Genomic DNA, 16,791 nt, shown 5'->3' on the forward strand with positions numbered 1-16,791 from the left:
ATGCCATTTTGGAGTCCAGTGCTGAGGCTGGAAGACCAAGGCACATTCAACAGTTCTTTGGTGCTGAGTTACCCTTGGACAAGTGAAGGGAAAAGCCTTATACTAATGAAATTAATGTGCTGTTCTGCTGTCACTCTTCAGGCTCTGTGTCATATTGCACTCTTGTACCACAGACAATACTATGCACTGTCAGCAAATTGCTATGCATGTGTTTAGTTGTAATTACTTTCCCCGCCCTCAGCACATTCTTGACTCCTAGAAAGGGAAGAAATATTTTGTCTCCTTATTCATGGCAGATACAAAGGAGACTTGTTTTCTTTCCTCTCCTTTCCTTTACAGATCCCTTATTCCTCTCCCACAGGGAGCTGAGTATTAAAACCAAGGAGAATAAACCCTGAATGTTTAGCATTTTGTTAATTTTGGTGTTATTGCCATGGCTGTTAACTTTAAAAAGGCATTGATGACAAGTTATTTGCCACTGATTGAGTAATTACCACGTAGTTAATTGTGCTTGGAAAGGAGTGATGGGTTGTGGTCTTGTTATTTTCAAGTTTAACAAATGTTTGGCTCCCACAAGATACTATAAGGTAGAAGATCAGATGTGTAGGAATTGCTTTCACTTTGAAGATTATTGTTTTCATTTGGAAACACTGAGAAAACCAATTCTTTGTTGGCCTCGTTAAAGAAAGAAAGATCAGGGAGATAACGAAGTAATTCACATTTCCTTAACTATAATGTAGTTCTATTGTGAAGAGAACATTATAAAACAGAAAACAGTTTACCAGTACTCTTTGTCCAAAATAAGTGTCCATAGGTCAATGTACCTATTTTTTCCTCGTTTAAAAACTGCCATGCTGTTTCTAAGGACTTCCCCTTGCACACAGAAATATAGCTAAATTTATGTTTGCCTTAACAAATTCAGTTGTCCTGGTTGACATTGTCAGGGCTCCAGAAAAACCCTGAAGATCCAGATTTTACAAAGTTATTTAGAGGTCTTAATGATGCAGACTAATGTGGATTGGAAATCAGTAAACTTTTTAGTTGTGTATTTAGTAACTTGCATTATTTTCTTAGAGTTTTAGGGACATGGTTTTGGAAATCCCATTAGGCACCTATTTGTGTCTTAGGTATAAACATATTCAGTCTAGTTTCTCAATTTCTGTGGTGCTGCAAACAGTGGAAGTGCATTTAAGCATCAGCTCAGAAAACAGCAAGAGTTTTAATCCATCCCATCCCAGAAAGCTCTTCTGTCTACATGGAATTTATGGGAATTAAGGGAGTTAATTAGAAGAAAATAAGTAATAAAATTAAGATGTGGAAAATCCATACAAAGGGGTTTTCTAGTGTCAGAGCTCTATAGTTATTCACTGAAACATATGCTTTACTAAATGCTGAAAATTCTTTTCTCTCTCCTTAATAACTGATGCTTCCCAAATAACTACTACTTTTGCCTTTTATTTTTAATTTTTAAATGGATTTTGATTCTCATGACTCCAAAGAAACCCTTGAAAGGTAAATGCCACACACTCCAAAAGATGACAAATGACTTCAGTTTTTCTTAATTGATTTTGATTTACATTATTACATTGATTTTGCCAAGTGTTGAAGTTAGTGATGGAAATTCATGAGCCATGACGATATATGCAATCAGTAAGTGACAAAACGCCATAACTGCTGCTTACCCTTTTTTGCATAATATATGTGGGTAGGTCATAGTGAACTCAGGAATAAGAACAGTACACAGCTGAATGAGATTAGTGTGAGTATATGAATATCTCTGGGTTTGACTGTAGAATAAAATGAATCGCACAATTGTCCATCTGGCACTGACCATTTGAGTTCTTATAGGTATGGAAATTACAGCTAGACCAAAATTAGAGCTCTGAACCAGTGCCCTTTGTAGTCATTGAAAAATTCATCTTTGGATTTCTTGTGTGAATCAGGCCAATAATCCCTCTGCCAGGTTACCTTGAAGTTCTTTCTCAATATAGTGAAGAATTTTATACGTATGGATGAGTATGCTTCTTGCCTCAGTACAAGTGGTCTGTGTTTCCATGGAGGTATCTCTCCTGAAATCACTTATCGTAAGGTATGTAATGCTAATATCACTCTATCAAGCCAGTGTTTTCATCCAAAGGGGAAAAAACTCCACAGAAGGCAAGCATACGACACTGACAGCGTTGATTGTATTTAGTGTTTAATATACTGAATGCATACTGCTGAAACTTTGTATATGTCCAGTTTCCACCTCATTTATGCTTGTGTCACTCTATTACATGAGTCATTTTAGAGGTATTTTGTCTGGGATCAGACTTACCTACTAACATCTTAAATAAGGCGTAGTTTCATAAAAACATTTATATATCATAGAAATTGTTTTATAGGTGCTTTGACTGCTTTTAGGTGTAATTGCTGTATATGTCAGATATGTTGTTTCAGGATTTTTTGGGGGGACTTGCACTGTGTAGGCACCTGTTTTGATTCCCACCCAACCTAATACTCCATTTTATTACTCAACCTCATTTCTCTCTGCAGCCTCAATTTCTGTGAGGCTTTTGGGTACTTCCACTATGCAGCCAGTATAATAAGATGTTACAGAGAAGCAAAATAAATGAGAAATTACTATTTGTTAGAAGGGATTAGAGTGTGCAGCAGTGACATTCAAGACAGTGCTACTTATTGTGTTCCTTAGAGTATGGGAGGGAAATAAAGAAGAATTTGTCCAGACCAATTCATTATTCAGTTGCTTGAGAGCCAGCACCACAGATGTTCTATAAACCTCAGCCCCATATTAACCATAGTTTGTTCTCTTTGGTGGTGGTGGTAAGAAATTTTGTAGCACCTCATAGCCTGACACCCTTGCAGCCATCACATATGTAACTAATAACCCCCAATTTCACTGCAGCTTCTGCTCTGCCTTGTCTTTTCCCCAGCCTTTTCCTAAAGTGGGCAAAAATGCAAGGACAGAAACTTGGATCTGTTTGGTACATAAGCAGATAACAGTCCAGTGAAGTGCCAGGCTCCAGGCTTTATGCTGTCTTATCTGATGCAGCTGTGAAAGCTGAATCTTAGGGGCATTTTAGTACTTTCTTCTGTTATAAGGGAAGTGTTGCTGTGAGCTGGGCGTAGTATCTGTTGAAGTTTGGCTCCTTCTTAGTCCCAGCACATGGAGCTCTTAACAGAGAAAGAAACAGACCACCACAGCATTCTGGAGTATGTGGGAAAAGAGTTCAGTCTGTCTTCATGCTTCTGTTGTATCCCAGAAATTTGAAAATCCCTTAAGAAAGAAATGCTTTGAATACAGGCATCTAACTTCCCTTTTTATGCCATATTATACAGTATTTAATATCTATGTGTTAGTTAAAAATTGTCACCTTAAATGACTGACAGCACTGAAGCACTGCTCCCCACTCCTTCCTTCTTGTTACAGAAGCACACCTACATCTACATCCATTTGTTCAGATAATGGCAGCAAAAGCATTTGATTTCCATGTTGAATCTCTTGTGTGAATAAACAAAGATGCTTCATTTTCCTATGCTGTCAATCAAGAAACTTTCATCTGGGACCCAGACTGATAACATACTACTTTATCTTAATTCATGATTCCGTCAGGAACTGCACACTCTGACTTTAACACCAGCTGTTAACTTAGGCAAAAAGGATTTGTGTGTTGTGGTCAATTCTTAAAATAAAAGTAAAAATAAAGAAAGAAAGGGATTTTAATGCAATATTTGTCAAGTGAATTGGAAAGTAGAAGGGAAATCCAACAGTGGTATCAACAGTCTGAATTAAGTGTGGCTGTAGGATCTCATTTGTTAGCTAGCAGTATGTGACAGAATGTGTGGATGACTACTAGTAATCAGACTAAATAAGTAGATGTTTGTAAGTGCTGTGTTTTAAAAAAATCCTGTTGCCAAGTGATCTTAGAATTAAGGTGATGCTCCTTCACATCCTACCATGTTTGGACTAAAAAGACTAAAAAGTCCACTGTGAATATCGGCTACAGTGTCTCTGCTGCACAAGAAACACAGAAGACTAAGGAAGTAATATGGAAGCATCAGAAGGGCTGAAGGATTAGAATTCATTTTCAAAGCTCAGGCTTAAAGTTGCATGGAACCCAAAGGGAAGTGTGTGTCTTGCCTCTTGGCCCTCTGTTGCACATCAAGATTATTCTTTTTGCTGATGATTCATTGCCTCTGCTGTTGCCAGTAAGTTTCACTACAGCAAACTATCTGTGTTGTCGAAAAGTCAGATAGCATTTCAGTTCAATATGGATAAAACTGTTCATGCAGTAAGGGCTGCAGCTTTTCTTGGGAAATGAATTCAGTTCTAGCAGAAACTCTGGCATGGCATGAAACCGTTTCTGGCATGCATCTGTCCCAAGACACCTGTAGAGACAACAGCAGAAGGCATCTTTATCTTGCTGACAAGAATGCAGCTGGTGTTAAGGATCTTGAACATGAAGTACCTAGGTAGGCACTGCAGTCAGTGTGAAACCTAATATTGCTTAAGTGGAATAAGTGGATTGTGCACTCTTTCTTTTCACTTTTGAATAGCAGTTCATCATTTCATAATGTATTCAACAGTATTAATGTGTAATTAAGCCCTCAGCGTAAATGCTCAGGTATATCTCATTACTCTAAATGAATAACCTGCCATGTTGGATTGCTGTGTGATATGTGGGAGATGAAAGAAGAGATAATCTTTTTTCTTTTGATGTAAATGTACATGTTTTGTGATAATGTTATATGACAGTGCATTAAGCAGAACAAATAGAACAGTGAAGATGAGATGACAGGCAATCATCTAAGAATATTTCCTAATCAGTCTTCCTGATCTCTGCAATAGAAAAGGAGTTTCACCCATTAATTTTGGGGCTCATTTTGGCATCTTGATGACACTGAGGGGAAAAAAAAAATAAATTGAAATTAATGGAATTGATTTTTCTGTTTAAGTAGCTACATATTAGTTAAGGGGACTGGAACTCAGTCTTTCTTTTTCATGGTAGTTGCCTTAAGACACTAAAAGGAGATTGTGGCTTGATTAGCATACTCTCAGTAATAATTTATCTCTAATTTTAAGTCTTAAAGCCTAATCTAAGGATTTGGAAGAAACTTGCTGGTGTATGATATACTTCAGATCAGTAAAGCAATGAAAGTATGGCAGTTTCCAGTGTCACACTCAGAAATGCCATGTTCATGTAGTTGTTCAGTCGTTAATATAAAATGATAACTTAAACACCATTTGGATGTTGTGTGAAGATATCTAAAATACCCTAAGTGTGTCTGAGTCTTTGAATAAAACTGATTTTTCAGTCCCACAATGTTATTTAATTATAAAGCAATTATCTCTCTCAAGTTACATATAAAATGATATGGTAGCTTTTAGCCTCTATTCTGTATATTGTCATTTTGTCCTCAGTCATTCAAGGTCATTTTCCAGTGTTCAGATAGATACTTTTTCCTAAGCTGTCACAAGATTGTAAGTTTAAACTTCAAGATTTTAAAAATATTTCACCCAGTTAGATGGCACTACTTTTGCTCCAGTCATGTAAAGAGACCTGTGGTATCAGACACGTATTCTTTTAGGCAGTATGCTTTGAAGAGTCACTGAAATTTACCCATCTGCAAACATGCCTAGTCCAGGATATTAATAGCATCTGAACTGTATGTTGTCAAAGCACAGCAGCGCACACATAGAGCGTAAGATGAAGGCCACCTACATGCTCTCTGTGCTCAGGAGTGAAGTGCTGTAGCACAGAGACTAGTGCCAACTGCTGTGTCCCAGTTCTGACGCGCTGGTCTTGCTCCAGCTGTGTGCACTGCTTGCAACAGAGTCTATGGACCATTTTATTGTACTCGAGGGGAGAATTGTTCTGCACTGCAATTTGTTGCTTTTAGACTCCCTTTATGTCATATTCTTCTGTTTTCCTTCCTGCAGAAACAACTGGAGCAGGACGGAGAATTTCATCTTGTACTAATTAATGGGGTTTCCTTTCCTACTTGCTTGCCTTAGCTTCAGAGAAACACATGGGGACAGCCTGCTTATGTGACCTTCTTTTCTTGTTGTACAGCTCCAATACACCTCTAAACTCACCGCAGCATATTTCTTTTCCTTGTAACATGCTTATTAGGGGTAAATCCGAAGAAATCTGTTTTTGCTGAGAGCACAGAATTTGGTGGAAATGTCTGAATTTATGGTTGGTGTGCACAGAGCCTTTATTCAAATTGTCTTCATGTCATTTACATGTAGACATGATACCTAGAGTGCTGATTATGACATCTTATGCTATTTTCTTCCGAAATGAATAACATTCAGTAATAAAGTTGGAAGCACTGTGCTCTGTTTCCACAGCTGCAGCAATCTCTTGCAAAGAAAACAATAGTTGCACATACACACATGCATTCCAGCTGTTTCTTACTCCCACATTCTCCTTTCCCCTTTTTGTACTCCCATTTGAGCAGATAAATTGTCTCGGTGGCAGAGAAGGTTAGTAGTGGGTATGATGAGAGCTTAGTAATGTTTTCTGAAAAATAGGGATTAATGCATGAAAATACTAATTGCATGGGCTGATTTAAAGTTGAATCTTCGGCTTGAGTTCAATTACACTGTTTTTATTTTTCATTGCACAAAGTTCCCCTTAAAAACAGGGGGAACCTGAAGGAAATGCAGGTAAAAGGTCTCTTTCTTTTATCTCTCAGCTTGGTTCTGTAGTGAGCTATCTTTCCTTTAGAACCAGCTACCCTAGAGACAAGAGATTTCTTCCTGTTGTTCCCCGTGCTCTGCCTCCCTCCTGGGGTGACTGCAGGAGGTGGGCAAGATAAAAGAGAGGACCACTGGTGCAGATGCTCAAGATGCAAAATTGGCCAAATACAAAACCACAAGGAGCAGCATTTTCTGTGCTGATTCTCCCACTTTTTATCTTCAGAGTCCTGGGGCTGCTGAGCCACCGCAAGGTGATCACTGAAAGTTTCTCTAACTCTTGGTATTGATAAATGTTTACTTTTGTTAAAGTAGCTCTGGGTGGCATTTCTAAGTGCCAGATGATAAAAATATGTGCTCAGTATAGTTGTGTAAGGACATTATTTAGATGACCAAATGTCAAGGCTTACATGAGATCAGAATTTCCAAATGATTCTGAGGCTAAGGTTCCAAATGCCATTCAGTTAAATAAGCATACCTGAATGCCTCCAGCTCCTCAGAAAAGGGTAATTGGACAAAAAACCTGTGGAATTCTTAGTCCGTTAATAAATCATTGTGTGGATGAGGGTTGTGTTCAGGGTCACTCTGCCTTCCCTGCCCTTCCTGGGTTGCTTCTTGTCAGTGCCAGACAGACAGGTTGAGGCAGCTACATCCCCCCAGGTCTCATCCCAGCCTATGCTCAACATTTCATCAGTTCAGCAGTTGGGAACCAGGACCACAGGGATCATAAGGACTATGTTTTATTTTGGAAAGTGGATGGTCTTTGTCATCCTCAGATTTCTAGAAAATTAACCAGTGTTGGTAGGCTGTGGCATGGTGCTGAGGATCAGCTCCTCTGATTCCTCCAGCCATAGCTCATCTCTAGTGAACAACTGTCTCAAAACAAAGATTATTTCTGAGAAGACCACATTGCTCAAAAATCAAGACTTCTGCGGCAGTATGTAGAAAACATATAGTATGGAACTGGACACAGACAGTACTGAAGAGAAAGGTTATTTTATCAGATTTTGGTTAACCTGGTCTAAAACAGGCATTCCTGAAGAATGCTGAGATGTCTACTGCCTGATTTTTCTCTCACCAAAGAAATTTGACTTTTAGAATCCTAAGCAGATTCAGTATAAAGCATTTAGCTTGTATGGCAAATATGGGTGTAATATCACATTTTTGTGATTTCACGTTGGTCAGTGGCTGATCAGGAAGTTTACATATTGCTGCCATGCTTTTCCCCAGCTTCTCTGGAGGGCTGGGAGCAGAAGGGCCTCTGCACAGCTGCAGCTTTGCTAATAAATGCCTGACAGAGCTCCAACCAACTTTGAGCTAAGTGAGAGTAAAAACAGCTGCCCAAATTCACAGCTTTTTCAAAAAATCAGGGGTTGTAAACTGAATGCTAAAGACTAGTCCACTATAAAGAGGCCCTTATTATGTTTATTCACTCTTGCTGGTCATTGAGTCCTCCTAATCATTTGTGGGGTGTTAGTGTTTGTTTCTCCTCACAAGCTTGGACCTCTGAGGAGGGGGAGCATGCAAAACAGTGTCACTGACTCCTGCATTCTTCACTCAGGTTAAATAGCTGAGTTTCAAACTATCCTTATATAAACAGTAAGAGGTCCAGTTTCACAGCCTGTTTTTTAGCAGTTGTTAAACCTCTTACTTTAACAAGGAAGTGTGTAATGATCAGTAATGACTCTTTCTGTTAATTCAGCATGTATACCTCAGTACTATCACTCTCAGTCTCTTTCCTTTTTAAACAATCTGTTCGGAATCCTAGGCTGTAATTTATTTTAAAATCTGAGAAAACTTATTCAACATTTTGTAAGATATGCAAACATAATGAAGATAATTTTTCTACATTCTAGCAAAAGTCCCTGAAATTAGAAACTTAAAACTGCTTCTTTGTTAATCTTCAGTGAGCCTTGAAAGAATTCTGCTTTGAAGACAATTAATGTGGTATTTTAAAAGTACAAAAGCTTAAAAGTAGTTTTTTACATTCACATTACAAAATCAAAAGCATCTGAGCTGCTTTTTTGATAGAGAGCCTACCACGAAGTTAAGGGGAAAGTGCTCAATAGAAAACTCCTTAAGATGTTTTTGAAGGAAACTGGTTTGATGAACATATGTTTAAGACTCCATAAGCACCATGGGGTTGAGACATGCCAAGAAAACTTCTCTCCCCTACCGACCTTTAGTCTTGCTCTCTGCTTCAGTTGAATAGCAGTGAAAACTTACGATGATCAGTGTCGTTGATCTACTTCTGTAATTTAGTTTGTTCTGCAGATGAATAGTGGAGAAGTAATTTAGCATTACTAAGGACTCCAAACGCTCATGCATTCCTCAGGTTCAGGTCAAATTGACTTTAGTGTCTCCATGGGGATTTATATCCACAAAGACTCCAGCGCCTGAATGTATAGTTGACCTTCAGCAACTTAATGGTCACTGCACCTTGGGAGAGAGAGAGAGTAGGAGTAATATACAAGCCACTGGCTTAGCTGCATATCCTTGTAGATGGAGACAGGAAGGGAAATCACACTGGAAAGCAATATCAGACCCAGGATGAAGGATTTGCTTGTTTGTTGATTTAATTTAAGAAACCTCCAAAATATTTCTCTCTGCATTCGAGAACCAAAGGTCATATGAAGTCACCAAGATACTCTCTCTGGGAGTCTGTGTTTTTCAAGTTTCCACTACAAGCAGTTAAACAATTCTGTAACAGTCAGCTAGTGCTACACAGCTACCTTAGCTGGAACAGTTATTGCAATGTTTTTACTGTAAACATCTGAACAACTTCCACACCAATAAAATCAAAACGAGAGTACAAAATCCACTATGCAGAGACATGCCAAGTGGTGAGGAATAATTAAAAGAAAACCCCAAAACCTTTTTTGTAATTAATAATTTTCAGTAGGTATGTTATTAGCTGAACATTGCAAATAAATTTTACTTAGGTTTTTTGGTTGCTTTGTTTTTTTAACAAGAACAGGATTTTTCAAATTTCAGTCAGCATGTGCCTTTTATTTCCTTTATGTTTTGCCATGCTCATTTTTTTCTTCCTTTGCACAGTCTAAATACAGTTTCAAAATGGTAATGCTGAAATACTTTTCCTTTATGTTCTTATGCCATTTACTTCTATACAATCACTGTCTTTGCTCAGATTGCTTTGTTTTCTCATGAAACATCTGCAAGTCCTTTGAAAATAAAATCCTTTCACTGGAAAAGTAATAGTGGTGCATTATGGATCTATTAGAAGGGCACGCAGCACAGAAAAGTGAGCAAATCCTGACTGCTTTTGTGATACTGGAGTGCCCTGATAATTATAAGTTGCTGTTCCATTGGGACATTTCTGCAGTTGAAATACTCTAACTTAAAAGTGATTATTTACATAAGTCAATTTGCGTGTACTTATCTATTTGTGTGTGTGCACGTATGTATATCCAGAAGCATATCTGCCATAAGTACCAGACTCATACACATATGGGAAACATACCAAAAGTACATGAAAGCAGAATTTGAGAAAGACCGTGTATTATAACCAGCATGCTGAATAACTTACTGCAACATGATGCACTGCTGTATTTCAGATATTTTACTTAGAATAATGTGTATTAACTTAGAATAAAGTGTAATAACTGAGGCTAATTCTAGATATTTTCTTGGTTCAGTATTTTTCAGATAAGCAGTATAGGAATTTCATGCTTGGATATATATAATTGAAAAGTCCTGGCTGAGAAATCTGTGTGTTGGTTATGAATTTTTTATGTGAATTAACTTTGTATGAGTTTCGTACTTGCTGTGTAAGCTTTGTCAAGGAGCAGCTTAGTGTGCAGCGTGCTTTGCCGTTGCCCATTCCCCTCACATTCTGCTTCTGTGTCAGGGGGTAGCAGGGTCTCTATTACACCAACATCACTGTAAAGAAAATTCTGACTTCCAGCAAAATTAGTGTCACGGGAGAAACTTCCCATCTGGGGCTGGGTGATGATCTTTAGTCTGGCGGGAATCAAAAAGGCAAGAACTGTGCACTAGAATAGCAGGGTGGGAGCTTCAGTCAGATCAAATGAGGAGAATTTGCTGAAAGAATTGAACAAGGCAGGGGGAGAGAGAAGGGGAAGGAAATTAAATGTCTTCTGAGCATAGTCCCCTGAGGGCTCTCAGTGAGTGAACTGAAATATGGGGCACTGCCATTATTCATTGTGGTTTCCTTGCTGTAGTTTACCTGTTATGAAAGAAAAACGCAATACTCAAATCATGGGAGTGATGTGGATATTTGTTTGTGCATGACATTTCTTTCATGGAAGTGAAGCATAAAGCCCAGAAACCCATAGTTCTGGAAGTGCACTGTAACTACTGCAGTCTGGCCTATCTCAGCACCAGCCTGTGAGTTTTGGGACAACTGGATGGCAGGGCTCCAGATGTGCGAACTAGTTACAGATCGATAGAAACAGTGCTCTGAATAAGTTCTGGAGAGATAAAGGGAAGCAGTGCTGCTTAAAGCAGAGGAGTGCAACACCCAAAGCTTCTGCAATTATTTAGTTGGACTACAGCTTCTGGTTGTGTGAAAATAACAAAAGTCCAAGAATAGAATGGAAGTTAGCATGATTATTACAGCTTGGCAGGCGTTAAGGACATCTATGTTGCCTACTAAGATGTTGTCCGGGCAGATGTATAGAAGCAGGCTGTTATTTATGGACCGGCAGAGCCTAATGTTTTTAATTCTGTAAATAGTTCAGGAGGCCAATCAGGTTGGCAATATTAGCAGTGTGTCAGGAAGTCCCAGCTCCTACTATCACAAAATAGTATTTTTGAGGAGGATTCACAGTAAGGAGGTACCCAGCATTTCTACTCATGGCTGAGAATTTCATCTGTTCATACAGTCAGGGACAAGCCTCCTTTGGTTTATAGTGTGCTGATAAATTTTATTTGTAGCATCTTGTGCTTAGTTTTTGTTACTATTGCCTATGCTAAATTTATTTTCCAATGTTATGGATACTATACATGTTCTTTTCCTGTAGACTATGCTGCAGGATTTATTATCCTACCCTTTAAATATACTGCTCTTGCAGTTTCCTAGTGCAGTATAGGTATATACTGTAACTGTTTACCACTATCAAATCATGAGGTACTGTAAAAACTCTATTCATCAAAATATTTTTTTATAATCATTGTGAAATGGTGACATAAGGAAGCTTTCTGTGGAGGAAAAAAAATGTATCTCAGAATGTCAGTGCTCCTGTTTATCTAGATATTTTGACTAACTCAGTTTCTGACAGGAAACATTTTAGAGATAGGCAGAAAATGAGTGCTGAACAAAAGGTCCAAGATGAATTTATCACTTTCTTTTCAGTGATTCCTTATAAACATCTTTCACAGTAAACTGCCTTTTAGTTAAGGCAACCCTAACTCACTGTCCATACATACTTACGCCTCTTCCTTAGGAGATGAATGCTACAGCATGGGACTGTAGGTGTTCCGGACTCCAAGGGGTGCAGAGCCAGGCCCCGTCATGTGCATGCTGATGAGTGACTCAGTTGTTATAATCTTAGCAATATCTGCAAAATCATCGCCCATATGCATATTGCATGATGGATCACCAGAAATCTGATCACTGGGGCTTCAGGATTGTGCATGCTGTGAGAGCTGGGCCTGGTACTTATTCATGCTCAGAAAAACAATGCAATCGTTCTGCTTTCTAGGGTTTCTATTATATATGAGGGATACTGAAAAAGCCTGCGAGTTTGACTGCTAGCTTTAAAATAGTAATGCCTAACTAATGGTTTGCAGGCAGCATGTTGCCTCTGAGATTCTCTGACATTGCTCACAGCTACAAGGAAATTAAAATGCTAAAAATGAGGCCAGAAGGGAGGGGAGTGTGTTATGTGCTGTGTCATGTTACTTGTTCAGTATTGTTGCCCAATGGTCAGCGAGGGGGAAACCACTCTTCTAAATGCTCGTGAAGCAAAACAGATGCCATTCTCCTGTTTCAGCAGATTTAACAGTATAACCTTGTTAGTTTTTGACATATGCACTCTGCAATGTTTCAAATGAAAATTACTTCGTACTTAAAGATTTCTTTTCGTTGTATGCATGGGTGTCCATGGGTAAGGGCCTGAGGGTTTTCTTTTCTCCCTGCCTGATGCAAATGTCTGTCTCCTGCCTGCCCCCAGGTACCAGATACACACCGGCCTTCAGCACTCCATTATACGGCCAACCCAGCCCAACTGCCTACCTCTGGATAACGTCACGCTACCTCAGAAGCTGAAGGAGGTTGGTTATTCGACACACATGGTTGGCAAATGGCACTTGGGGTTTTATCGCAAAGAATGCATGCCCACACAGAGAGGATTTGACACTTTCTTTGGCTCACTCTTAGGCAGCGGTGACTATTACACTCACTTCAAATGTGACAGCCCTGGAATATGTGGCTATGACCTGTACGAGAATGATAATGCAGCTTGGGATCACGACAATGGTATCTACTCAACGCAGATGTACACGCAAAAAGTACAACAAATCTTAGCTTCTCACGATCCCAGGAAACCTATTTTCTTATATATTGCCTACCAAGCTGTTCATTCACCTCTTCAGGCACCGGGAAAGTATTTTGAACATTATCGATCCATAAACAACATAAACAGGCGAAGATATGCTGCGATGCTAGCTTGTTTGGATGAAGCCATAAACAACGTAACCCTTGCTTTAAAGAAGTACGGTTACTATGACAATAGCATTATCATATATTCTTCAGATAATGGTGGGCAGCCAATGGCTGGAGGAAGTAACTGGCCTCTCCGAGGGAGCAAAGGGACATACTGGGAAGGAGGCATCCGTGCTGTTGGGTTTGTCCATAGCCCCCTTCTGAAAAACAAAGGGTCTGTATGTAAGGAACTTGTGCACATCACAGACTGGTTCCCCACTTTGATCACACTGGCAGAAGGACAGATTGATGAAGATATCCAGTTAGATGGTTATGATATATGGGAAACCATTAGTGAAGGCAGACGTTCTCCACGGGTAGACATCTTACACAACATTGACCCAATTTACACCAAAGCCAAAAATGGGTCTTGGGCGGCTGGCTATGGGATCTGGAACACTGCAATTCAGTCTGCCATCAGAGTGAATCATTGGAAACTACTGACAGGAAATCCAGGATATAGCGACTGGGTTCCTCCACAGGCCTTCAGCAACGTGGGCCCCAACCGCTGGCATAATGAACGTGTTTCTTGGTCAGCTGGCAAAACCGTGTGGCTTTTCAACATAACTGCTGATCCATACGAACGGGTGGACCTCTCTTCAAAGTATCCTGATGTAGTGAAACAGCTGTTGAGGAGGCTTTCACAGTTCAATAAGACCGCGGTTCCTGTTCGGTACCCACCTAAGGACCCACGGAGTAACCCAAAGCTGAATGGAGGAGTCTGGGGTCCATGGTTTAAAGAAGATGAAAAGAAGAAAAAGTCAGATAAAAGTAAAGGTGCTAATAAGCAAAAGAAGAACAAGAAAAAAGCAAATCGGAAAAAAGGACAGTCATTACATTGCCGGTCACGTCTTGCTGGTGGATAGACTTTGAGCTTGCTAGTTTTTGCCAAGCCTAAGACATCTTGGCCCAAGTTCCTTGAATTCTGACTGAATATATCAGAAATGCCTGCTCTGCACTATGGAGGAAAGCTGTCATCTTTTAATTTGTTCTCAAATTTCACTAGGACGAGATTATCTTGACACTGCCTCAAACGTACATAAACATCCACGTGGCAGACTTTCTCCTCTACAGGAAAAATGGTGCTCTTCCATCACAACTACATTCCAGATAAGAACACAATTACTCCTAACTTCAGAAGGCCCATTTTTGATGGACAAATGATTGTTCCTTGCCTGAATTTGTTAGAATTTTTTGAGAGTCTGGAGTGGCAGATGATTCATAGAGAGAAAGGAAAATCAAGCTTGAGAACTTCTGTAGGTCTGAGAGTGTAAGCCACCAACCTGTGACATTTATTTATAAAACACAGCAAAAATTGAAGCCAATGGTAACTTTTTTGGGGGTGCTGGGGAGAGGAACACAAGAGTAGGAAAGCTGCTTTGAATTAGACTGTGCCTCTATTGGATGAGAAATACTTTTAAAATTCCCTAAATGTGCTAACCTTTCCTCGTTTGTAGTAAAACCAGAAGGTTCTTATCAGCACACATGAATAACTAGCACATGCCATGTATAATTTATTATAGGCATAGCCAAAAGCACATCACCAAAGTGAATGTAATATTTAAACACTTTAAGATATCTATGCTACAGTACATGCAAGACGTAATTTATTTTACAGCACAATACTTCCATAGAATGGCCTGGGTTGAAAAGGACTGTAATGGCCAATATTTTTCACAATACTTTCTTGTTTTCCATTAAAACTTTAATTAGTGGGTGATGCAAGGGTTGTTTATTTGGTTTTCCTTTTATTTTTAATTTTATTTTCACTCAGTCATTCAGAGTTTTATTCAACAGATTCCCATCCTCAGAGTACTGTAAAACAAGAAAATGCTGTAGACACTGCTAGGATGAGAGAGGAGAATGATTCAGGTACATCATTTCAATATGTATTTGCCTCCAGTTATTTTGAATGTAACAGAGTGATTATTTAATTAAGTAGTCACGTGAATATTGTTGAGTTTCTGTACAGAAGCTTGGCCATCTTTGTGTTTTGGGGGAAAAAGTCTACTTTAAACTTTTTATTTATGTGGCTATTAAAATAGTTTATTTTTATGGCATTCAGGAAAGTAGTCTGTCTCTTTTTTTACATTGAAGTTAACAATTCTGTCCTTGTTTACTTTAAACAAACTCGGTAAACTTTTAATTATTATTATCATTGTTTCAATGATGATTTTGACATTTAACTTCCGAGGCAGAATTTCTTCTTCCGCTATGTATATGATTTGAGAGCTTCTTCACCTTTGCCTCCTTCTAGTATGTCTTTGAGGATGATTAATGGACATACAGATTACATATTCTTGGTGATCTGTAATAATTGATACAGTAGACATGCACGTTCAAGTTTCAAGATGAATTATGTAAAATAGATGATTCATTTGCTAAATAGCTGGTAACAGAGTTTGGTAAAATTTAAAGTAAGCATGCTTTCCAACCACATCTCATTTGAATCATAAATCACATTCATAATGAATATAATGAAACATGTCTAAAATCATTGCAAACTAAAATCAGAATCATGTCCAACACTCCAAAGTGTCCCCAATCTTTTTTAAAAGAAACTAACTGCAGATGTGTACTACCAGAACCTGGTAATTTGCAGCTACAAGCAGAATAAGGCTGTCACTAGTGAATGTTTAGAAACAAGGTAGTCAGATTTTAGATTTACTTCTGTAATGCATCCATTCAGAAGATCTAACGAGTGGACTTCTTGACTAATTATTTGTAAATAAAGGGATAATGTGTGTGTGCATAAGTGTTCAATATTGTTGCTATTGTTTTCCACTGTGTAATCTCTAAGGGAACAATTAAATCTTCTTAGACATCTGTCTACCTTTACTTGAAATGCAGAACATTCAATCAGTAATTAGGAACTCAGCCTTTCTCTAAGAGAATTTCTCAGTTCTTTTAAAGGTGCAATTAGTGTTCATAAAAGGAGTGATAATAATGTCTTATGTAAAATGCACATCTTTGAGAAAAAGTGAGACTTTTAAAAGTAGTCTGCATCAGTTACTGATATACAAATGTGTGTAACAAGTAGACAAATGCAGAAATATTTATTATGATGTATATTTCTAGTCTGAGAAATAATCTACATTTCAAGGATGAACATTAGGAGAAAAGCCAAGGGAGCAGGAACTGGTTTTGAAACAGTATGCTGTCTGGTTTACATTTTAACACATTAATGATCATATTTATCTTTGAAATATGCCTGTGTTGAACACTGAGTACAGTATCAGTAAGAAATAGTAATGTTTCTGACTCTCTGAGGTCATTTAGAAAAGACCAAAAATAGATATTTATGCTAAACAATATATAAATTTGTTTTGGCATAATGTAATTAAGACACTGTAATATAATGTTACGCAATTAATGACCATTCTTATCCATGAAATGTTTTGTC

General features: G+C 38.5%; 1 protein-coding gene across 5 annotated transcripts in view; it reads left to right on the forward strand.

The window, feature by feature from the left end:
• Window positions 1-15,452, forward strand: part of ARSJ (arylsulfatase family member J) — a 180,922-nt gene extending 165,470 nt beyond the window's left edge. For 4 of the 5 annotated variants that reach the window (XM_032444043.1, XM_032444040.1, XM_032444041.1 and 1 more), the window contains one exon: window positions 12,859-15,452. In XM_032444043.1, the coding sequence (XP_032299934.1) occupies window positions 12,859-14,254 (1,396 nt within the window). In that variant the 3' untranslated portion in view covers window positions 14,255-15,452. Of the gene's footprint in view, window positions 1-2,014; window positions 2,090-12,858 lie in introns of those variants that run through there. The other variant, XM_032444039.1, reaches the window with a different exon arrangement.
• Window positions 15,453-16,791: the final 1,339 nt, after the last annotated feature.

The sequence above is a fragment of the Coturnix japonica genome, chromosome 4 (genome assembly GCF_001577835.2).
Source record: "Coturnix japonica isolate 7356 chromosome 4, Coturnix japonica 2.1, whole genome shotgun sequence".
NCBI lineage: Eukaryota > Metazoa > Chordata > Aves > Galliformes > Phasianidae > Coturnix > Coturnix japonica.